Source organism: Scyliorhinus torazame, chromosome 2, assembly GCF_047496885.1.
Source record: "Scyliorhinus torazame isolate Kashiwa2021f chromosome 2, sScyTor2.1, whole genome shotgun sequence".
Classification (NCBI taxonomy): Eukaryota; Metazoa; Chordata; class Chondrichthyes; order Carcharhiniformes; family Scyliorhinidae; genus Scyliorhinus; species Scyliorhinus torazame.
In genome coordinates this window covers 246749734-246770744 of record NC_092708.1, presented here as the reverse complement: position 1 = coordinate 246770744, position 21011 = coordinate 246749734, and the positions used below count along the sequence as shown (strand labels likewise).

General features: G+C 46.2%; 1 protein-coding gene across 5 annotated transcripts in view; it reads right to left on the bottom strand.

Moving 5' to 3' along the window:
- The window catches only part of pcnx1 (pecanex 1), a 450027-nt gene that overhangs the window by 292589 nt on the left and 136427 nt on the right, over positions 1 to 21011 (bottom strand). For all 5 annotated transcript variants that reach the window (XM_072486041.1, XM_072486049.1, XM_072486025.1 and 2 more), the window contains exon 4: positions 497 to 536. In XM_072486041.1, coding sequence (XP_072342142.1) covers positions 497 to 536 — 40 coding nt within the window. The remainder of the gene's footprint in view (positions 1 to 496; positions 537 to 21011) is intronic.

Below are 21011 nucleotides of genomic sequence, written 5' to 3'. Positions count from 1 at the left end.
TTGCACGCAAAACCTTTCCATTCCTACTAAGAACACAATTCAGGAAGCAGGCCTTAGTGTCAAAATGCCTTTTACGGATTTATAGGTCAATCACATACACTCACATTCTGCCTGTTCCAAAATATACCAAGTTCAGAGCAGTAGCCCAGTGCTAAATACAAGCAGCATTGAGAAGTTCTGCCTCTCACAATTACCATCTCCTTACAGCCTTTTCCTTTAAATTGCAGTTAAAATTAATGTAACAAAGCATTTGATTTATGGTTCCAGTTTTTGCTAATATCTTGGAAATGGGGTCACAGTAACTCACAAATTCACAGAACCAAAGATTTGCAATGCTTATTTTTAGGTTGTTCACTAGCAGGGCATCAGTACTGCGTAAGCAAACCATCACATATTACTTCAATACAATTCAGTGAGGAATTTAATTCTGGAATATTCAAACCTACTAGATATATATTTTTTAAAACCTTAACTCATTAGACTGCAGATCTCATACCTTTGACACTGGATGTTGCTCCAAGGTGAGGCTGCACAACCTGTTAACAAAGGATTGGAAATAATTAAAAAGGTATATAAGCTTCATAATTCAGATTTGTTGCCGTATATCCAATTTGTTTGTTAAGATTAAGACACTTCAGCTTCAACGTTAAAAATAAATCAGAGGTGGTAAAGACATCATTTCCTGGATGGAAGTAAACATGGTCAATGTACGTTTTGAACGAAAACATAGATTGCCTCAATTGTATCTGCATGAAATTGACAATCCCACTCTCAAATATCATGTTCATATGCACACCCTAATGCCAGAAATGAACTGGCATCTTTAGTCTAACATAAGCACTGGCCCTGACTTTGCAATCAGTGGCAAACAGAGTTCGCATTTTTTACATATGATTCAGCCTGTTGAACCTGCTCTTCCATTTATGATCATCATGGCTGATCGACAGTAACCTCAAATCTGCATCCCAAGTACTCCTGATAACCTGTTCCCACTTGCTTACCAAGAATTTATTCACCTCTGCCTGAAAAAGCATTCAAAGACTCTGCTTCCACCGCCTTTTCAGGAAGAGAGTTCCAAAGACGCCCTGGCCTGGAGAGAAAAAAAATTGCCCTCCTCTCTCTTCAACATGAGAGATTCCTTATTTTTAAACAGTGGTCCAGGTCTAGATTCTCCCAAATGAGGAAAAATCCTCTCCACATTCATCCTGTCAAGACCGCTCAGGATCTTACATGTTTCAACCATGCCTCTCACTCTTCTAAATTCCAGTGGATACAAATCTAGCCTGTTAAACCTTTCCTCATAAGACAACCCACCTATTCCAGATATTAGTCCGGTAAACCTTCTCTGAACTGCTTCCAATTTTAATTGAAGTTGTGTGAATAGGGAGGCAAAAAGATTGAATAATCTAGAACACATCAAATACCAATCAGGGCAGCACAGTAGCACGGTGGGTTAGCACAGTTGTTTCACAGCTCCAGGATCCCAGGTTAGATTCCTGGCTTGGGTCACTGACTGTGCAGAGTCTGCACGTTCTCCCCGTGTCTGCGTGGGTTTCCTCCAGGTGCTCCGGTTTCCTCCCACAGTCCAAAGATGTACGGATTAGGTGGATTGGCCATGCTAAATTGCCCTTAGTGTCCAAGAAGGTTAGGTGGGGTTACTGGGTTACGGGGATGGAGTGTGGGCTTAGGTAGAGTGCTCTTTCCAAGGGCCGGTGCAGACTCGATGAGCCGAATGTCCTCCTTCAGCTCTGTATATTCTATGAAATCTATGAAATCATCAATCAATCAAGGCTGAGATAGACATATCCTTAATCAATAAGGGAATCAATGGTTCTGGGGATGAGGCAGGATCCTGATCGCATTGAATGGCAGAGCAGATTTCACGGGCTGAATGCCCTACCTCTGCTCCTACATCTTATGGTCTTGTTGGATTTGTTTATTGTCAAGTGTACCAAGGTAGTGAAAAGTATTCTTCTGCGAGCAGCTCAACAGATCATTAAGTACATGAAAAGAAAAGGAAATAAAAGAAAATATATAATAGGGCAACACGAGGTACACAATGTAACTAGATAACACCGGCAACGGGTGAAGCATACAGCGGTGTAGTCTTAATCAATGTGTGTTATTTCTTCACAGGCACCTCGCGATCTCATTGGTTGTCTGGAATCGAAATATGTCCCAACACTAATAATCTGCATTCTTTACCTAAGTCACTTGCTGAAATCAGAAATAAAAGCAGAACATACTGGGAATATGCACTAGATGAGAGAGAAACAGAGTTATCATTGCTTATCCATTACATTTCATGAGAACCTAATAAGTTACCATGAGTCAGTGAGTGCAAGAATCATTTCATAGATCAACATGGTATAGAGTGAGCTTGTCCCCAGTTTCACTTGCATTTAAAATAATTGCTTTTTAAAACAAGACTTCACTCAAGTATAAAACACAAAGTTAAAAAATGGTGAAGCTTTGTTCACCAAAGTATTCGGTGAAAGAGGAGAAAATTCCTCTATGGCATTGGAAAATTGTCCCAAGTCAATTTGACAGAACTTGTGCACATCAAGAACAGCATACTTATCTATCTATAGTACCCAGGTGTAGCACAATTGTTTCATGTCAGTATGGTGGAAGAGAAAATCTAAAAGGCAGGATACAAGCTAACAATGTACAGATAACAATGAAAATGGCTTCTAAAATACTAAATTTCAAGATGGTCTGTCGGAAGAAATATTCACTTGTACCACAATTCAACATCTACACTTAACAGGTATCAGTAGAAACGTGAAGATTGAAAGGGTAGGAGTTTAAAGCACTGTCCTCTGGCATGGTAATGTTATTGGGCAAGTAATCCAGGCAGCCTGACTACTGTTCCAGATATAGGAGTTCAAATCCCACTGTGGCAACTTGAGGAATTTAAATGAATAGATCTGGAATTAAAAGCGAGGCTCAACAATGAAAACTATGAAATTACCAGATTGCCCGAAAACCCCACCTGGCTCATTATGTCCTTTAGAATCATAGAATCATTGCAGTGCAGAAGGAGACCATTCAGCCCATCAAATATGCAACGGCCCTCTGAAAGAGCACACTACCTAGGCCCACTCCCCACCCTATCCCCGTAACCCACTACCATTTGGACACTAAGGAGCAATTTAGCATGACCAATCCATCTAACCTGCATATCTTTGGACTGTGGGAGGAAACTGGAGCAGCTGGAGGAAACCCATGCAGGCATGGGGAGAAAGTGCAAATTGAACCCCGGTCCCTGGTGCTGTGAGGTAGCAGTGTTAACCACTGTGCCACCATGCTGACCTTTGAGGAAAGAAATCTTATCCAGTCTGAGTTGTCTGTAATTCCAGACCCACAGCAATGCAATTGACTTTTGCCCTTTGTATCAAACCATTGAAAGTCAAATTGTGAGTGTACCTTCACCTGATCGACTGGTGTTTCAAGGTGGTGGTATACCCCCATCTTCTCAAGGGCAACTGGGGATGGACAACAAATGCCACTGATAATCACATCCATGAATTAAGAAAAAATGATTTTGAATAGGCCTCCTCTTCTACTTCAGAATTGCTTGCATGCCAATAATTTTTAACTAAACTCTTAAACCTAATTTAGAAGATGAACCTGAATGCCAACAACGGTCTTTTTCCTAAACCAGTGATCAAAATAAAGTACTTACTTAAATGTGAATACTTTTCCATCCCTCCCTCATACCAGGATCAAGCACTCTTAGTTCAGTAGTGCACAGGTCAGATACAGAGTAAATCTCTCAAACTAAAAATAATCCCGCCATCATTATTTTCTTCCAGCCTCATGGTCTCTGTCAAAATGTCAACCACTTTACTATTAACACACTGAATTTCAAACAGCATTCGGTTTACGGTCTTGTGCACCGAGAACCGAATGCCTCGAAGTCATTTCATCCAGAATTCTTACAACTAAGGGGCACCGGTGACCTTCATCCCATCAGTCAGGCTTTAAAATCCATTCATACTTAAGTCCCCTGTATCTGTCAATTGGTAACAATTTAAACATCAACACATACAAGAAACAATTGGAAAATTAAGCCAAAAACGGAAAACAAAATTGCTTTGAAGGTTCTCAGCTCTCAGGTTTCTGGAATTATAGAATTTACAGTGCAGAAGGAGGCCATTCGGCCCATCGCATCTACACCGGCCCCTGAAAAAGCACCCTACCTAAGCCCACACCTCCACCCCATTCCCCATACCCCAGCAACCCCACCTAACTTTTGGACACTGCAGGGCAATTTATCGTGACCAATCCATCCAAAATATTTATTGTATTTTGGTTGCTTTAACCAGGTGATAGATATAAAGGAAATTGGCACTGAAAGAGGACTGGACAAATAAACAAGATGGATGATGGAATAAGAATCATTCTTTTTTGTACCAAGTGTTGAGAATGAGTTGCATCTTGTAGTTATATATAAAATATCCCCTTAGAAGTAATGTCTTTGCGGATGTATTTTTTTGTATTTCTTTTTCTTAATTTTGGGGTTATAGAATCATTAACTGGCTCCTGCAGAGGTACAGGCAGGTCTCATAGCCAAGAAAAATATATTACCGATGTGTCACTGGTGCCTCGAGCATCATTGGAGTTGGGGGAGGTGTACATTGGTGCATGCCCGAATCGGGTGTGAATAGCTGATCCTATATTTTTCTTGGCTGTGTGAGCAATCACTACACGTGAAGGTGTGCACCATTTTTCCATAATTTCATGGCTTTATCCTCTTCTTCCCCCATTCACTAGCTTATCTGTCCATCACCAAGTCTAATGATTAACCTGAAACTGTTGCCATTCTCCTTTTTCTGTAGCTGTGCACGCAGAAGCATTTATGGTGCACTGTACTAGTTTTGAGGGTTTGTTGTGTTATTTGTAAAAATGGAAAAACTAATAAAAATGCATGTAAAAAAATACAAGGTTCAGATAATGCAAATGTAAGTAGATTATACAAGTTCAGGTGTTATCACAGATCGCAAAACTAGAACGGAATTAAAATGGTTTCCTGGTCTCCTACAGAATGATAAATGATAAGATGGACAGAGATGAGAGAGGCAATCAAGATGATTTTATCCTGTATTAAACTTATATCTTGTACAAAATTTTGAAAAATTAGAAACTCAGTACTGTTGACAAACAGCCTTAAAATCTTATGCGTCATGATCTTCTGAAACAGTCCTGATTCAGGAATTATCCCCTTGAATTGGAAAACAGTTAATGCCATTCATTATTTAAAAATGGTAGGTACAACAAACTAGGAAATTAGAGGCCTGTAAATCTAATATTGGTTTTAGGAAAATTACTAAAGTCTGTTAATAACTGAGCACTTGAGCGACTATAAGGGGCGGCATGATAGCGCAGTGGTTAGCACTGCTGCCTCACGCCACTGGGAACCACGGTATGATCCGTGTGGAATTTGAAAATCCCCCTTGTCTGCATGGGTCTCACCCCCACAACCCAAAGATGTGCAGGGTACGTGGATTGGCCATGCTAATTGCCCCTTAATTGTAATCTGTTTTTTTAAATCTTGAGCAACTATAAAATCAGGGAAAGCCAGCATGGATTTGTCAAGTGTTAAGTAATGCCTAACAAACTTTCAACTATATAGTGGATAAGAGAGCATGTACGGATGTTATTGCCTGGCTCTTGTCTTAAGTTTGCTGAATCTTGTTGTAATACCTCCCAGCCACAGTATAATGTCCAATGCATTTTCTCTCCCTACAGTTGCTGCCAGACCCAAGTTTTTCCAGCATTATCTGTTTTTGTTTCACATTCCAGCATCCGCAGTATTTTTCTTATTTTGGATGTTATTGATGTGGACTTCCAGCAGAAATCCGATAAGATTCCAGATGGTTATGAAAAATAGAATTGAAGGCAAACTATTGGCATGGGTAGGGAATTGGTTCAGGGCTAAGAGACAGAGTCGGAATAACAAATATGCATTCAGATTAGTAGATTTGACCACTGGTATTCCCCATAAATCAGCACTGGGGCCTCTGCTTTTGAATACGTTTCTAAAAGATGGTAAAATAAAAATGTAAATAATGAAAAGCTGAAGGAGCAGAGAGATTTAATGGCCCAAATATAGAAATCAGTAAAAGCTTGTGGACACATTCAAAAATAACCAAACAGGCTAATTTAATTTTAATTTTAATCTCACATCTTTGTTGCCGTCTCTCCCAGCTCCCACTAATCACCAATCCAGCTGTTCCGGCCCCTCTTGTACTGTATATAATCCAACAAATGTTTCCGCTCAGTTCTGAAGAAGGGTCACGTGGACGCCAAACAGTAACTTTGTTTTCTCTCCCCATGGATGCTGTCAGACCTGCTGAGTTTTTCCAGAGTTTTGTTGTTGGTAGTTTCAAGATCATGTCTTTTAGTGTGATTTTCATTGTGTGGTTTAAATTAATCTGTTCTTCAGCATTTTCTGCTAAAATTAATGGAAGCCATTTTAACAAAAACTAAACCAGTATTATTGGAAACCAGCCAGACTAGTTAAGTAGACAGCCTTAATTGAGAGACAATTAAAGAATAAGCAATTCATCAATTGATATGTCAGAAAGGCTGGAAACGTAATTTGAACTGAAAAGTTTATAACTTTTACAATTATGAAAATATTCTTAACACTTGATTATTAATGCTGATTCATAAAATGCTGTGGGAATAAGAAGCTTATGTACCCAGGCCGACAGAATAAAAATAGATACCATGACTTGTTAATTGTGACCAGAAGGAATGAATAGGCCCTTGTTTAAAGAGCCTCAACTTTAAATGACAGACAGCTATGTTAACCAATTATTGGTTAACATGGCCTATCTCAATAGATATAGGGCTGGATTCTCCCAAAATGGGGCTATGTCCCCACACCGGCATAACAACCCTGACGCTGCACTCCCCAGTTTCCTGCAAAACATAAAAAGCGATTCATTTACCTTCTGGGGGCTAGCAGGTACCCGGGGAGCTTCACGCAGCTTTGGCTGCGGATACGGGCCCCTGCACTTCTGGTTCCGGGTCTGCGAATGCGTGCGGCGGCGGCTTCGCCGAGCACCATGACGGACTAGGACCGCGGACCAACACGGACAAATTAGGCCTCTCCTCCACCCCTCCCCTTCCCCCCGATCGGCCACGTGCTGCTGCATCAGGCGAGCCCGATCGCTGCCCCGGCCGCCCATAAGGCCTCCCACCCTGGTGCTCGATCCCCCGCCCCCCACCAGGGCGGCCCCGGACTGAGTCTGCAGCCACCGCGCGAGAGTCCCGACTGGCCATACCACATTAGTCCCACGCCGTCGGGAACTCCAGTGAGTTGCTTAATTGTCCACCACCATTCACGGATGGATGTGACAGGACTACAGATTTTAGAACCGAAGCATTCGTTGTGTCTATTCTTGCTGCTTATGCTGTTTGGCACACACAGTCCAGTGTTGTAGCTTCACCAGCTTGACACCTCATTTGCAGTATGCCTGGCATTGTTCCTGGCATGCTCTCCTGCACTCTCTATTGAGCCCGAGTTGATACCCTAGCTTGGTGGTAATGGTAGAGTGGGGAACATGCTGGGCCACGAGGTTGCAGATTGTGGTTGAGTACAATTCTGCTGCTGCTGATGGCCCACAGCGCCTCATTGATGCCCAGTCTTGAGTTGCTAGATTTCTTCGAAGTCTATCCCATTTAGCACACTGGTAGTGCCGCACAACATGATGGAGAGTATCCTCAATGTGAAGTTAGGACATTGTCTCCACAAGGACTATGCAGTGGTCACTCCTACCAATACTGTCATGGACAGATGCATCTGCAGCAGGCAGGTTGGTGAGGATGAAGTCAAACATGTTTTTCCCTCTTGTTGGTTCTCTCACCACCTGCTGCAGTCCACGTCTAGCAGCTATGTCCTTTAGGACCAGGCCCGGTCTGTGGTGGTATTACTGAGCCACTCTTGATGGACATTGAAGTCCCCCACACAGAGTATATTCTGCACCCTTACCACCTTCAGTGCTTCCTCCAAGTGGTGTTCAACATGGAGGAGTACTGATTCATCAGCTGATGGTGGCCAGTACGTGGTAATCAGCAGGTTTCCTTGCCCATGTTTAACCCGAAGCAATGAGATTTCATGGGGTCCAAAGTCAATGTTGAGGACTCCCAAGGCAGCTCCCTCCCGATTGTTTACCACTGGCAGTGAGACAGGACATACCCAGGAATAGTGATGGTGGTGTCTGGGACATTGTCTGTAAGATATGATTCTGGGAGTATGGCTATGTCAGGCTGTTGCCTGACTAATCTGTGAGACAACTCTCCCAACTTTGACACAAGCCCCCAGATCTTAGTAAGGAGGGCTTTACAGGGTCAACACGTCTGGGTTTGTCGTTTCCAGTGCCTGGGTCAATACTGGGTGGTCCATCCGGTTTCATTCCTATTTTGTTTTTTCGTAGTGGTTGAATGCAGCTGAGTGACTTGCTCGGCCACTTGAGAGGGCATTTAAGAGTCAACCACACTGCTGTGAGTCTGGAGTCACATGTAGGCCAGGCAAGGAAAAAGGACATAAGGAGAACCAGCAATTTCTTTTACGACAACTGACAATGATTTCACGGTCATCATTAGATTTTTAATTCCGGATATTTCATGGAGTTTAAATTCCACCACCTGCCATGGTGGGATTCGAACCCGGATACGCAGATTATTACCCTTGGTCTCTGGATGATTAGTGATTACTAGTCCGGCAACAATACCACTACGCCACCACCTCTGGATTTTAAAAAGGGCCAATTGGACAGATAAGATTTCTATTTTTTTTTATATAATAATTTTTTTTCCCACATTTGCGATTTCAGCTTGCACCTTCATCCCACATTTAAGTCCCAATCTTTATTTTGTTCTCTGTAAAGAAGTGATGGATAATCACTGCATTTTACTTTGTGGTTTGCTGTGTGTGCTAATTCTTTAATGTGATTGGTTGCTTGCCTTGCTTGATGATATCTTTGTTGCTGGATGCCTATGGTCCCTTATAGTTGATGCCAGATTTAAATCAACTTCAGGAAGGAATAAGATCCATGCCACAGAGGCTGCTAGTTCTTTGTGGAGACCTGATTTCTAGGTCAGCAGTGAATGCTAACACATTGCCACTGACCACAAAATCCAGGGCATCACGATCCAGAATTCTGAGCTCTATACACAGCTCTGACATGGGCCCAATGGACCAAATAGAATCATAGAATTTACAGTACAGGAGGAGGCCATTCAACCCATCGAGTCTGCACCGGCCATTGGAAAGAGCACCCTACTTAAACCCAAGCCTCCACCCTATCCCTGTAACCCCACCTAACCTTTTTGGACACTAAGGGGCAATTTAGCATGGCCATTCCACCTAACCTTCACATCCTTGGACTGTGGGAGAAAACCAGAGCACCCGGAGGAAAACTACGCAGACACGGGGAGAAAATGCAAACTCTACACAGACAGTCACCCAAGTCCGGAATTGAACCCAGGTCCCTGGAGCTTGAGGCAACAGTCTAACCACTGTACCACCATGCCGCCTTCATTCTGTACCGAATAACTTCCATTAATTCGTTCTCGGCTCGAAAAACAGCTGTCCATAACACAATGTCACAGGTAACAAATTTAAAAGCATCACCTTTCCTGTCTTGGTAGAATGTTGTGAAATAATTTCATCTAGATTCCTTTTTTCAGTTAGGACACAGGTTAAGACCTAATTACAATAATTATAATCTTTATTAGTGTCACAAGTAGGCTTACATTAACACTGAAATGAAGTTACTGTGAAATTCCCCTAGTCACCACACTCTGGCGCCTGTTTGGGTACACTGAGGGAGAATTCAGAATGTCCAATTCACCTAACAAGCACTATTATTATCACAACATAAGTTTCATTATGTGTCAAGAGTTGGCTCGAGTTTTCTATTTCTGAGTCCATTTTCCATGACATATTTGCTCCTTCGGATTGTATTTGACAATATCTACTAAAATTTCTACTCCTCATTCACGTGGGAGAACCCCATAATACATGGTATATTATCTCTTTCGTTCGTATACCGAGACATCATTTATGCTTGGTGGAGGTAACATGAAAAATATTATGGGGAAAGTTAAAGATGATTTAGCTATTTGAGCAACATGAAAAGGGGCCAACACACCAACTGTCAGTACAAAGTGGGATGGTCAGCCACATCCAACAAGATGAAAGACCAGAAGACATAGAAGCAAAATTAGGCCACTCGGCCCATCGAGTCTGCTCCGCCATTCAATCATGGCTGATATTTTTCTCATCCCCATTTTCCTGCCTTCTCCCCATAACCCCATTTCCCCTTATTAATCAAGAACCTAATAAGGTGGTGCCTTCGATGGTACTATCAGGTGGCCCTTATAAAAGTATTAACCTGCTCACACTGATGCTCAGTTTGGGTTCTGCCAGGGTCATTCAGCTCCTGAACTAATTTACAGCTTTGGTTCAAAAGTGGATAAAAGAGCTGAAACAAAGGGTGAAACGAGAGTGACTGCCCTTGACATCAAGGCAGCATTTGAAGAGAATAGCATCGAGGAGCCTTAGCAAAAGGAAAGTCAATAGGTTTGAGGGGGATAGGGGGTGTATTCTCCACTGGTCGGACTCATGTCTAGCAGAAAGGAAGACAGTTGTGGTTGTTGGAGGTCAGTTATCTCAGCCTCAGGATATAATTGAAGGAGTTCCTCAGGGTAGTAACCAACCATCTTCAGCTGCTTCATCGTAAGTTCAGAAGTGAGGATGCTTGCAGTGTTCAGTGCCATTCATGACTCCTCAGGTACTTAACCAGTCCATGTTCATACGCAGCAAGCCTGGAGAACATTCAGGCTTGGGCTGATAAAGTAACAAGTAACATTTATGCCACACAAGTACCAGGCAACAGCCACTTCCAAAAGAGAGAATCTCACTGTCTCCCCTTTAGATTCAACAGGATTACAGTCATTGAACCGCCCACCATCAACATCCTGGGGTTACCCCTGACCAATACCTTAACTGGACGAGAAAATAAATATAACAAGACCAGGTCAGGACCAACAATCCTGAATAACATGAATAACTCACTTCCCAACTCCCCAAAGCCTGTCCACAATCCATAAGGCACAAATCAGAAGTGTGATGGAATCCTCTCCACTTGCCTGGATGAGTACAGCTCCACCAACTTTGAAGTTTGATACCAACCGGAGCATAACGGGCCACCTGATCAACACCCCATTCAACACCTTTAACGTTCACTTCTTCAACAACCAACACAGTGGCAGCAGTGTGTGTACCATATACACTGTACAACTCAGCAGCACTCCATCAACAGCATCTTCCAAACCCATGACCTCAACCACCTGGAAGAGCAAGGTAGCAGATGAATGGAAACACCACCACCTGCAAGTTCCTCTCCAAGCCACAAATCATCCCGACTTGGAACTATATTCCTGTTCCTTCACTGTTGCGGAGTCAAAATCCTGGAACTCCCTAACGAATAACATTATTGGTGTACCTACACCAGATGGACTGCAGCAATTCAAGAACAAAGGCAATTAGGGATGAGAACAAGTGTTGTCCTTACAGCAATGCTAACCTCTCGTGAAAAATATTTTTTTAAATCTCCTCTATTAATACAAATTTTGTTCATTTCTAATTTTGCTTTCTCCACTAATACACCAAAATATGGGTTACTCTTCGTGTCAAGAAGTACTTCTTCACGTTTGTTGCAAAGTTCTCCTTTACCAAAATGCAACCTATACTTCCTTGTTCTAATATACTGAAAACCAATGCTATTTGATATCCTATATACATTTAACAAATCCTTTTTGCAGCCACCTCCTGCCTCCATAAAGTTAATTATTTGATGCTAGGGATTGACCTTGCGTCTCATCATTACAGACTGCATGATTCAAATGTTTCTCCTATGCCTTGGTACAAGGACTCTACACAGTATTTATGGTGAGATCTTTCCTTTGCCCTTCAGTTTCAGTATAACATCACTGAACAGAATCAAACGACTTAAAATTGAAATTGTAATATGGGAGGATGAGCTGTGAGGAGGATGCAGAGGTGCTTCATTGTGAGTTCAGTGAGTGGACAAATGCATGGCAGATGCAGTGTATTGTGGACAGATGTGAGATTATCTACTTTGGTAGCAAAAAGAGGAAGTCAGATTATCTGAATGGCTATAAATTAAGAAAGGGGAATATGTAATGAGACCTGGGTGCCTTTGTACACCAGTCACTGAAAGTAAGCATGCAGGTACAGCAGGCGGTAAAGAAGGCAAATGGTATGTTGACCTTCATAATGAGAGGATTCAAACACAGGTGCAGGGGTGTCTTGCTGCAATTATACAAGGCTGTGGTGAAACCATGGAATAGTGTGTGCAATTTGGGTCTCCTTATCTGAAGAAGGATGTACTTGCTACAAAGGGAGGGCAGCAAAGGTTTACCAGACTGATTCCTGGGATGACAGGACTGACCTATGAGGAGAGATTGAGTCAGTTAGGGTTATATTCACTGGAGTTCAAAAGAATGAGGGGGATCTCATAGAAACATATAAAATTCTAATAGGATTAGACAGGGTAGAAAAGGATGTTCCTGATGGTGGAGGAATCCAGAACCAGGGATCACATTCTGAGGATACAAGACTGAGATGAGAAGAAATTTCTTCACCCAGAGAATGGCAAGCCTGTGAAATCCAATACCACAGAAAGTAGTTGAGGGCAAAACATTGTATGTTTTCAAAGAGTTAGATAGAGCTCTTGGGCAAAAGGGATCAACGGGTAGGAGGGTTGGGGGTGGGGTGGGGAAGAGGTGGGAACAGACTATTGAGTTGGATGATCAGTGACGATTATAATGAATGGTGGAGCAGCCTCGTAGGGCCGAATGGCCTCTTCCTGCTCCTATTTTCTATGTTTCTAAATCATTTTATGGTTAATTAACTTGCACAAAACATGGGATAAGTGAATATACGGGTAGAAACACAAATAGAGATTACAAGGATAATTGGAAGCATAAGTGATTGAACACTCAAGAGAACACTATAATTTCAATTCTGCTGAACTGCCGAAACATCATCCGTAGAATACAGCTAAAGTATCACAGCAGCCAACTCATTCCATATTTTCTGATATCGCAGGTAGTCTTTAACTTTATTCTCAGCAGACTTCTGGGTGCGGCTATGCAGAGCTAGGTCGCATATTCGGTAGCTCCCGCTTGGAACGGACTTTTGGGCTCTTTTACAGGGCCCCCACGGCATTTGTTTGACATTTCCCGGTGTGGCAAGAAGACTGCAGCATTCCCTTGACAGTGTCCCCCAGGAATGTTATGTCTTTTGGCTACCAGACCCAGCAGAAATAGTAAAGGATTTGGCTTTGGCTGCAGGTTTAGACAAGGGCCTCTTCCAGCATGCAGGCGGGGGAAGGGCAAGCTTAAAGCTGCAATCTGACTTGACTCTATCAAAGGTGAATTCTAGCAGCAGAGGGAACAACTGTGAAAGGGTCTACCAGGGCCATTGAAGAAGCAGGGTCGAGGCTTCCGGTGGCGGCCATGGAGGAGTAGGTCACACATTCAGCAGCTCCCGTCTGGAACTGACTCTCAGACCTCTTTCAGGAGTTTCCATAGACTTTTTCAACGGACCAGAAGTGTAACGGCCAGAGGAGCGGCACTGGAGCAACGGGGGAAGCGAGGGAAAGAAAACAAAATGGCATCGGCCACGGACAAAGGGGAGCTGCAGGAGTTCATCAAGCGCTGCTTCGAGGGGCAGCGCGAGGAGATGCGCAAGGAGATGTTGGCGCCTATGCTTTCGGCAATTGAAGGACTCGGGATCACCCAGAAGGTCCACGAAGCTACGGTCCAGGTGGTACAGAAAAGAGTCAGTCAGAACGAGGACGAGCTCGTGGGCCTGGCGGTGAGAGTGGAGCAGAACGAGGCGCTAGACAAGAGGTGAGCGGGAAGACTCGAAGACCTGGAGAACAGGTCGAGTAGAAAGAATCTGAGAATCCTGGGTCTCCCTGAGGGAGTGGAGGGGGCTGATGCCGGGGCATACGCGAGCACGATGCTCGAGGCAATGTTGGGCACGAAGGCCCCTTCGAGGCCGCTGGAGTTGGACGGGGCACATCGGGTGCTGGCGAAGAAGCCCCAGGCAAATGAGCCGCCAAGGGCGATGGTGGTGAGGTTCCACCGGTTCACGGACAGAGAGTGGGTCCGGAGATGGGCCAAGAAGGAGCGGAGCAGTAAGTGGGACAATGCAGAGATCCGAATGTACCCGGACTGGAGCACGGAGGTTGCAAAGCGAAGAGCGGGTTTCAATCGGGCCAAAGCGGCGTTGTACCGGAAAGAAGTGAAATTCGGAATGCTGCAGCCAGCGCGACTGTGGGTCACATACAAGGGCCAACGCTATTACTTCGAAACGCCTGAAGAGGCGTGGACCTTTGTACAAGCCGAAAAGTTGGACTCCAACTGAGGGTTTGTGAGGGTGGGGGGGGATGTTTGAGGTTTGATGTGTGATGGTTGTTGTATATAGGGGGTCAATCATGCGCAGGAAATGTTACATGGGCTGGGGGAGAGAGACAAGGCCGCGACAGGAGCTGCGCCAGAGGGGGCGGAGCGGGCTTTGGAAAGCGCGGGGTGTTTTCCCGCGCACGGGAAGAAAGGCGGGAAGGGGAACGAAGGAATGCATATGGACTGGGAGACTCCCACGCGGGGAGGTCAATAGGACAGCGGGGGAAGCCGGGGTCAGCAGGCGTCAGCTGACTTACGGGAGGGACATGGGGGGAGCAAAAAAGCTAGACAGGGGTCTAGCGGGGGGGGGAGGGGAGGGGGGGGGAAGGGGGGGGGGGCGGGGAGGGTTGCTGCTGCACTGGCCGAAAGGGAATGGGACACAGAAGAGGTGGTCGGGACGGGGATCCCCCCTCTGGGGGACTGGAGCGTGAGGGAGGCGTGGACACGGGACTGGCCCAGAAAAGGAGATGGCTAGTCGGCGGGGCGTGGGGGTGAGAGCCCCTCCAATCCGGCTGATAACGTGGAATGTGAGGGGCCTGAATGGGCCGGTGAAGAGGGCTCGAGTGTTCGCGCACTTAAAGGGACTGAAGGTGGACGTGGCTATGCTCCAAGAGACACACCTGAAGGTGGCGGACCAGGTCTGGCTAAGAAAGGGATGGGTTGGACAGGTATTCCATTCGGGACTGGACGCGAAGAATAGAGGGGTGGCAATATTGGTGGGAAAGCGGGTGTCATTTGAGGCCAAGACTATTGTAGCGGACAATGGAGGGCGATATGTAATGGTGAGCGGTAGGCTGCAAGGGACGTGGGTGGTGTTGGTAAACGTATACGCCCCGAATTGGGATGATGCAGGATTCATGAAGCGCATGTTGGGGCACATTCCGGACCTGGAGATAGGAGGCCTGATAATGGGAGGGGACTTCAATACAGTGTTGGATCCAGCACCAGACCGCTCCAAATCAAGGACTGGAAAGAGGCCGGCGGCGGCCAAGGTACTTAGGGGGTTTATGGATCAGATGGGGGGAGTGGACCCATGGCGGTTTGCAAGGCCGCAGGCCAGGGAATTTTCTTTCTTCTCCCATGTACACAAAGCCTACTCCCGGATAGATTTTTGTTCTGGGTAGGGCGCTCATCCCGAGGGTGGAGGGGACGGAGTATTCGGCTATAGCCATTTCGGACCATGCCACACACTGGGTGGAACTGGAGCTGGGAGAGGAGAGGGACCAACGCCCGTTGTGGCGGCTGGATGTGGGACTGCTGGCGGACGAGGTGGTGTGTGGGAAGGTGAGGGGGTGTATCGAAAGGTGCTTGGAGGCCAACGACAACAGGGAGGTGCAGGTGGGGGTGGTATGGGAGGCGTTGAAGGCGGTGATCAGGGGAGAGCTAATTTCTATTAGGGCTCATAGGGAGAAGACAGAGGGTATGGAAAGGGAGAGGTTAGTGGGGGAGATTTTGAGAGTGGACAGGAGATATGCAGAGGCCCCGGAGGAAAGATTACTTGGGGAAAGACGACGGCTCCAGACGGAGTTTGACCTGTTGACCACAGGGAAGGCGGAGGGACAGTGGAGGAAAGCGCAGGGGGTGACCTACGAGTATGGAGAAAAGGCTAGTCGGATGCTGGCACACGAGCTCCATAAGAGGATGGCAGCGAGGGAAATAGGGGGAGTCAAAGATGGAAGGGAGCCACGGTTCAGAGTGCGACGAAAATAAACAAGGTATTCAAGGCCTTTTATGAAGAGCTGTACAGATCCCAGCCCCCAGCGGGGGAAGAGGGGATGAGACGATTCCTAGATCAGCTGAGATTCCAGAGGGTGGAGGAGCAAGGTGGCTGGTTTGGGGGCACCAATTGGGTTGGAGGAGCTGAGCAAGGGTTTGGGGAGCATGCAGGTGGGGAAGGCCCCGGGACCGGACTGATTCCCGGTGGAGTTCTACAGGAAGTACGCAGACCTGTTGGCCCCACTACTGGTGAGGACCTTTAATGAGGCAAGAGAGGAGGGGACCCTGCCCCCGACAATGTCGGAAGTGACAATTTCTTTGATCCTAAAGCGGGACAAGGACCCACTGCAATGTGGATCGTACAGGCCGATCTCGCTCCTCAATGTGGATGCAAAGTTGCTGGCAAAAGTGCTGGCCACGAGGTTCGAGGACTGTGTCCCGGGGGTAATCCACGAGGACCAGACGGGATTTGTAAAGGGCAGGCAACGAAACACCAATGTGTGGCGGCTCTTAAACGTGATAATGATGCCATCGGAGGAGGGAGAGGTGGAGATAGTGGCAGCTATGGACGCGGAGAAGGCCTTTGACCGAGTAGAGTGGGAGTACCTCTGGGAGGTGCTGCGCAGGTTTGGGTTCGGGGTAGGGTTTATCAATTGGGTTAAGCTCCTTTACAGAGCCCCGATGGCGAGTGGAGTGACGAACCGGCGGAGGTCGGAGTACTTTCGACTGAAACGAGGGACAAGGCAGGGGTGCCCCCTGTCCCCCCTGTTGTTCGCATTGGCGATCGAACCACTGGCCATGTCATTGAGGGAGTCTAATAAATGGAAGGGGGTGGTCCGAGGGGGAGAAGAGCATCGGGTGTCGCTATTTGCGGATGACCTGTTGCTGTACGTGGCGGATCCAATGGAGGGGATGGTGGAGGTCATGCAGACTCTGAGGGAGTTTGGGGAGTTTTCGGGCTATAAGCTCAATGTAGGGAAGAGTGAGCACTTTGTATTACAGGCGGGGGACCAAGAAAGAGGGATAGGGGACCTACCGCTGAGGAGGGCGGAGGGGAGCTTTCGGTATCTGGAGATCCAGATAGGCAGGAGTTGGGGGACCCTACATAAACTGAATCTGAGGAGGTTGGTGGAGCAAATGGAGGAGGATTTCAAAAGATAGGACATGTTACCGCTCTTGCTGGCGGGTAGAGTGCAGTCGGTCAAAATGGTGGTCCTTCCGAGGTTTCTGTTTGTGTTTCAGTGCCTTCCCATCGTGATCACTAAGGCCTTTTTTAAGAGAGTAGGCAGGAGTATTATGGGATTTGTGTGGGCGAATAAGACCCCGAGAGTAAGGAGAGGGTTCCTGGAACGCAGTAGGGACCGAGGAGGGTTGGCACTGCCAAACCTGGGGAGCTACTACTGGGCAGCAAATGTGGCGATGATCCGCAAGTGGGTTATGGACGGAGAGGGGGCGGCATGGAAGAGGATGGAGATGGCGTCCTGTAAAGGAACGATCCTGGGGGCGTTGGTGACAGCACCGCTGCTGCTCTCGCCGACAAAGTATACCACGAGCCCGGTGGTGGCGGCAACGCTAAGGATCTGGGGCCAGTGGAGACGGCACCGGGGTGCAATGGGAGCATCGGTGTGGTCCCCGATCAGGGGTAACCACCGGTTTGTCCCGGGGAAGATGGACAGGGGGTTCCAGAGCTAGCATCGGGCAGGGATTGGAAGAATGAGGGACCTGTTCATTCACGGGACGTTTGCGAGCCTAGGGGCACTGGAGGAGAAGTTCGAGTTACCCCCGGGAAATGCTTTAGATATATGCAGGTGAGGGCTTTTGTGAGGCGACAGGTGAGGGAATTCCCGTTGCTCCCGGCACAAGAAGTTCAAGATAGGGTGATCTCGGGTGTATGGGTCGGGGAGGGCAAGGTGTCGGAAATACACCAGGAGTTGAAAGAGGAGGAAGCGCTGGTAGAAGAGTTGAAGGGTAAATGGGAGGATGAGCTGGGGGAGGAGATCGAGGAAGGTCTGTGGGCTGATGCCCTAGGTAGGGTTAATTCCTCCTCCTCGTGTGCCAGGCTCAGCCTGATACAATTTAAGGTGGTCCACAGAGCGCACTTGACGGGGGTGAGGTTGAGTTGGTTCTTTGGGGTAGAGGACAGATGTGGAAGGTGCTCAGGGAGCCCGGCGAACCATGTCCAGATGTTTTGGTCATGCCCGGCACTGGAGGGGTTCTGGAGAGGAGTGGCGGGAGCAATATCTCAGGTGGTGAAAGTCCGGGTCAAGCCAAGCTGGGGGCTAGCACTATTTGGAATAGTGGATGGGCCGGGAGTGCAGGAGGCGAAAGAGGCCGGCATTCTGGCCTTTGCGTCCCTAGTAGCCCGGCGAAGGATCCTGCTAATGTGGAAGGAGGTGAAGCCCCCCAGCCTGGAGGCCTGGATAAATGATATGGCTGGGTTCATAAAGTTGGAGAGGATTAAGTTCGCCTTGAGAGGGTCTGCGCAGGGGTTTTACAGGCGGTGGCAACCGTTCCTAGACTATCTCGCGGAGCGTTAGAGGTAGGTCGGTCAGCAGCAGCAGCAACCTTGGGGGGGACGGGGGACACGCCCTGGGAGGGGGGGTGGGAGAGGGGGGACTGCCTGGGAGGGTGGATGAGCAAGAGATAACATGAAGGGTTGGGGAAACTGGCACGTACGGGTGAGGGCCAGTGTACAAAGCTGTGTAAATATATCATTTTCCCATGTATATATCTTGCTCTGCGCAATTTCTCGTTTTTTCTTTGTTACGGGGGGGGGGGTTATTGTTTGTAAGGGAGAAAAATTGTGTTAAAAAACTTTAATAAATATATTTTTTTTACAAACTTTATTCTCAGCAACATTATAAAGCACCAATTCATTCTAATTTCAAAACTTTTATTTTTAGCTCTTGTCAAATACAAGTTGGTTTGTTCTTTTTTCTGAGATTCAGGGGAAACTGGCTGAAGTCAGCTCCAGCAAATGCCTACTTTCTTCACTCAAAAGCAGAATAAAATATTCATTAGAAAATTATGGATTTAAATCAATAAAACAATTTTGGAAAGGGCAATAAAATACTATTTACAGTAATTGAATAGTTAAAAACCTATATTCACAAAGTCTAATAGGTTGAGCATCAACGGTACTGTCATTATTGCTTCGATAGTGCTGTAATCGGTGTGTAAAGGAGTAAACAGTTGTGTGCATCACCCAACAACTATAGGTCCCACTGATGCATCTTAAAATTCTCACTCTCTATACCTAATTTTTGAAACAAAGGAACAGATGTGGGCCATTTAGCACAACCCAACCTGTTCCCCATTCATTGAGGTCGCATCTGATCTGAACCTAACTCCACATGCCCCACTTTTCCCCATAATTCTTTCTTAACAAAAGCCTATCAATCTCAGATTTAAGGTTCATAACTTACACAGCATCAACTACCATTTGTGGAAGAAAGTTACATACTTATACCATTCATTGCAGGAAGAATTGTTTCCCAACTACACTCTTGAAAGACCGGTCTCCAATTTTTACGACTATACCCGAGTTGTAGACTTGCCATCCAGTGAAGGTAATTCTACCCTATCTGTTCCACATAATATGTTGAAAACTTTGATCAAATCATCCCGTAACATTCCAAATGCTAAGAAACAGAAGCCTAGATTTTAAAAAATCTCTCGCCCCAATTTAACTCAGTCCAGGTTGCATTCTGGTAAATCTACACGGCATTTCTCCCAAGGCCAATATATGCCCCTGGAGGTGAGGTGTCCAGAACAGCTTGCCGTAATCCAGGTCTGGTCTAACTAGGGCTTTATGCAGCGTAATGTTTAGCTCTTGTATTCTTGTCCTCCAGATATAAAGGTCAGCATTCCATTAGCCGTTTTAGTGTTTTCTGCACGAGTCCCCAAGTCCACTTGGGCTTCGACAATCTCTTAACTTTTCACCATCTTGAAAAGATTTTGTTCTATCTTGAAGTGAAAAGTGAATGAACTTACTCTTGCCGACACAGAAATCCATTTACTTCACATATTAATATCTCCTTGTATTTGTATGCCTCCAGGCTGCACGGTGGTACAGTAGCTGGCACTACTGCTCACGGCGCCGAGGATCGGGTTTGATCCCAGTCCCGGGTCACTGTTCGTGTGGAGTTTGCACATTTCCCCCCGTGTCTGCGAGTGTATCACCCCACAACACAAAAACATGTGCATGGTAGGTGAATTGGCCACGCTAAACTGCCCCTTTATTGGGAAAAAAAAAGAATTGGGTACTTTAAAATTTTAAAAAAAGAAAACTTGAATATGTGGTTTTCGATCCCGTCATCTAAGCCAGCGTTTCCCCAAACGGAGGTCACGTAGGAGTCATCCAGGGATTCCAGGGAAGATCTGGCCATTTTAAATTCAAAAAAAGCTGTCCTTCCAGCTTGTCCAATCAAAGGTGGTTTCCCCACTACTTTGGCTACTGATAGGCATGCTAATCAGCATATAAGCAGCCAATGCACTGAGAAGCCAGTCTCTTATTGGGCGAGTAAGAAATAACAACAAAGTCAGTATGTGAAGATCTCGACAAGGGAGAGAGCGAAGACAACCAGACGGGGAACAAGGTAAGCAGTGGCCTCGAGGATAGAAGCAGCCATGGGACAATAGAGGGGAAGCTGCCTCAAAGCAACTAAGAGAGGGATGAGAATGTGTATTTGTGTGTTTGTGTGAAATAGAATGAGAGACGGACAAGAATGTGAATGTGTGCAGAGAGAAAGCGAATGGCGAGAGTGTGAGCGTGAGAG